Source organism: Triturus cristatus, chromosome 8 (genome assembly GCF_964204655.1).
Source record: "Triturus cristatus chromosome 8, aTriCri1.1, whole genome shotgun sequence".
Lineage (NCBI taxonomy): Eukaryota > Metazoa > Chordata > Amphibia > Caudata > Salamandridae > Triturus > Triturus cristatus.
The window spans coordinates 1,605,907,811-1,605,910,918 of record NC_140591.1 but is presented as its reverse complement, the minus strand read 5'-3'; the positions used below and the strand labels follow the sequence as shown (position 1 = coordinate 1,605,910,918).

The 3,108-nt window shown below is 40.9% G+C and overlaps 1 protein-coding gene across 1 annotated transcript; it reads right to left on the bottom strand.

Moving 5' to 3' along the window:
* Window positions 1-282: 282 nt before the first annotated feature.
* On the bottom strand, window positions 283-1,248 carry LOC146806311 (olfactory receptor 56A5-like). The gene has a single exon (XM_085623944.1). It carries the CDS (start codon window positions 1,246-1,248, stop codon window positions 283-285), a length of 966 nt encoding a protein of 321 aa, XP_085480070.1.
* Between the last annotated feature and the right edge of the window lie 1,860 nt (window positions 1,249-3,108).

Here is a 3,108-nt window from a genome sequence, read left to right as displayed (position 1 = left end):
TCTTGAGTTGGCACTTGCTCTTTGGTACTGATGTGTTTCACAAAACCTGAATTAAATCAGGCTTTTCAAATCAAGGTCACTTTGAACACTTTACATGACAAACTGAACAAAGTGCCACACCTTCAATCCCTCTGGAAATTATTGATGGTAAGGGTAAGAAAATTAACATCTTCTGTACCCAAGATCAGGTTTCGTAAGTGCTTGGGCATGAGGCTTTCTCTTTGTGCTTACTGTAAAGGATATTTCAATCTCTTAACCTTGACATCATCCACCTCTGTGGTCTTATTTTATCCTTCTAATATTAGTGTTTCTTTTCCTCATCCGTTTCATGATACTCTGTTTGATCTCCTTGGTCTTCACACTGTACACAATTGGATTCATGACAGGTGGGACAAGAAGGTGAAGGACATTGAGTAGAATTGGGGCATCAGGTGAGATTAGTTCTTCCATCTTGGTTGTAAAAATCCAAACCAGAAGAATTGTGTAAAAAAATGAAATCAAAATTAAGTGTGGTGTACACGTACCAAATGCCTTTGCTGCAGCCCTTTCCCCTGGAAGGTTTATCACCTCCCGGAGAATCATGAAGTAGGAAAGGCAAATTTGCAAGAAGTCACTTCCTAAGAGTCCAAAACCAACAACAAGCTGGTAGACTTTATTAAGTTTGGTATCATCGCAAGATAGGGATGTCACTGCTACGTTGGTGCACACACAATGTTTGACACTATTTCTGGAGCAGTACTGAAGTCTGGCGGCCAATGCTGGATAGGGTAAGCACAGCACAATGTTTCTGAGCAGGATAAACATAAGCGCTTTCCCAACAAACCTACTGTTGATGACAGAAGAATACCTTAAAGGGTTACATATTGCCATGTAGCGGTCAAATGCCATGAAAAGGAACGTAGCAGATTGCATTGAGAGGAGACAGTTCATGAGAAACATCTGGAAGAAGCAGGCTGTCAGGTCAATGGCCCTTAAGTTAAAGCAGAGAATGCCTAAGATTTTGGGGATGGTGGACATGCACAGAATCAGATCTAAGATTGCTAGAAATCCAAGGAAATGATACATGGGTTTATGGAGATGCTGCTCACTTGGTATGATTACTAGGATTGTCACATTGGCACCAATTGCTAGGAATAAAAGGAGAGCAAGAGGGATGGACAGCCAATGTTGCCAGGTCTGGATGCTCGGAAAGCAAATCAGTAAAAAGTGTTGAATTTGAAATGGTGCAGTAGCATTGATAGGGACCATAGTTGGAGAAGCAGCAAGTCAATATCTGCAGAGAAAACAAACCAATACAGGGTTATTAGGAAAAATCTCTCCATTTCAAATACTCTGTTAGGTGCTCAATTTTTACATAATTGTTTCAAATTCATATCTGCAGTACCTTTTGCGAAACAGTATTAAACCAATGTTGGGAACAATAGTGGTGAAGGTTTCTTAAATCCAGCACTGAAAAAGATCGAGCGGGTGTATACAATACTGGTTTTGAAACTCTTGATCACATTGTTGTAAAAGCAATATTGATTGTCATGGGCTGATGGTATTTTTTTTTGTCTAGGTTTTTACATATATTTACCATACTGTCACTTGATGATGCCTCATCACCAGAATATCAACATAAATTTACCCGATGATCATCCCAGGAATGTGATTAATGTATTGGAATTAATTAACATATTAATATGGACATTAACATATTAACACATGTTCATGTTCAGTGACATATGTCTGCCGAATTTAGAAATTGTGAATCATGTGGACAGACAATCCACCCTATTTTCGAGGATGATTTGCATCCTCCACACTCAAAATGTCACCACAAGTTATTGTATTTTTGCTGACCTCACATTTCCAATGCTTCTGCAAAATAGATATCTTTTGCATTTACCCCAGCATAGATTTTTATATCATCCCAACAAGAATTGTTCTTGCTTCTGATAACCACAAGCTCATAAAATAATTAGTATAATTTTCGCTTTTTTCTAGCAGCTGCCTCTTCATGACTGAGGCATTTTTGCTCAGTGGTGTGGTTGAAGTGGAAGGCCCATCCTTTCCCCTTCTGGATCGCCTCTTTCTCCTGCAGGTTTGCAATCAGTGGAATCAGTGTCAACAGATATGGTTCCTGCCTTGATCACCCCCTTTCCTGTGAGCCACAGGGAAGCATTGTGCAACCAATGGCAATCAGTGAATGAGAAAGACAAAGAATAATGCACAGTAAAGAGCTCTACAGTGCGTCCATGATTTGGAAGCCATTCAGTTGCAGGACACTAGACATGGCTGAATATTGCTGCACTTGTGGAATAAATGTTATCCAGACTGTTGGAAAGTGGGTTATTAGTAGTGGTAAATATGCATCTACCACTCACACAGTCTGGGGCTCAGAATAGGTCTCAGTGAATTATTCCCAAGCTCAACTCCGGGTAGCTTGGCTGCGAGCAGGCAGGCTGAACTTAAGAGACAGGTATGTAAAGCATTTAGAAGCACCAATTCAGTAAATAATTAAAACACAACACACAATAAAAAAATCTCAAATCAATTCCTAAACATAGGAAATATTATTATCTTTAAAAGGACACCAAAATGACAAAAATCTAACGTAAGGAAACGGAGATATGAATTTTTAAAGATCTAGCACTATATGGCACTTTGAAACCTATAGCACCCCCTTGGTTCTTCTGGTCACGGTTGACTGGGACAAAGTCAAAGTTTCAGGCCAACTGCGAAGGAGACCTGCTCGGATACCCCTCATTGTAGGCCTTGGTCGAGATTTTACCTTAAGACTTAAAAACTGTTCTGGAGCTTTTTCTGCCTGGGACCCTCTATGCTCTTAGCCAGTCCGGGTTCAGTGAGGATTCACCAGCTTACTTCCCAGGGAGCTCCCGGTCAAACTAATGAAGTCAGAACACCTGGGATTTTCAGCGGGGTGAACCAGCAGGGCAGTCCGGCTCGCGGTTTAGGATGGCAGGCTTGACTCTCGTGGTTAAGTCGGTCCCCTTATGCAGCTTTTTACCAAAGTTGCTCAAACTTCTGCGAACTTCTGGAACTTCTTCCTGAAGTTCCTCTTGGGGTCCAAAGTGTCTAACACACAATCCAAGGGTCTAGAATCTC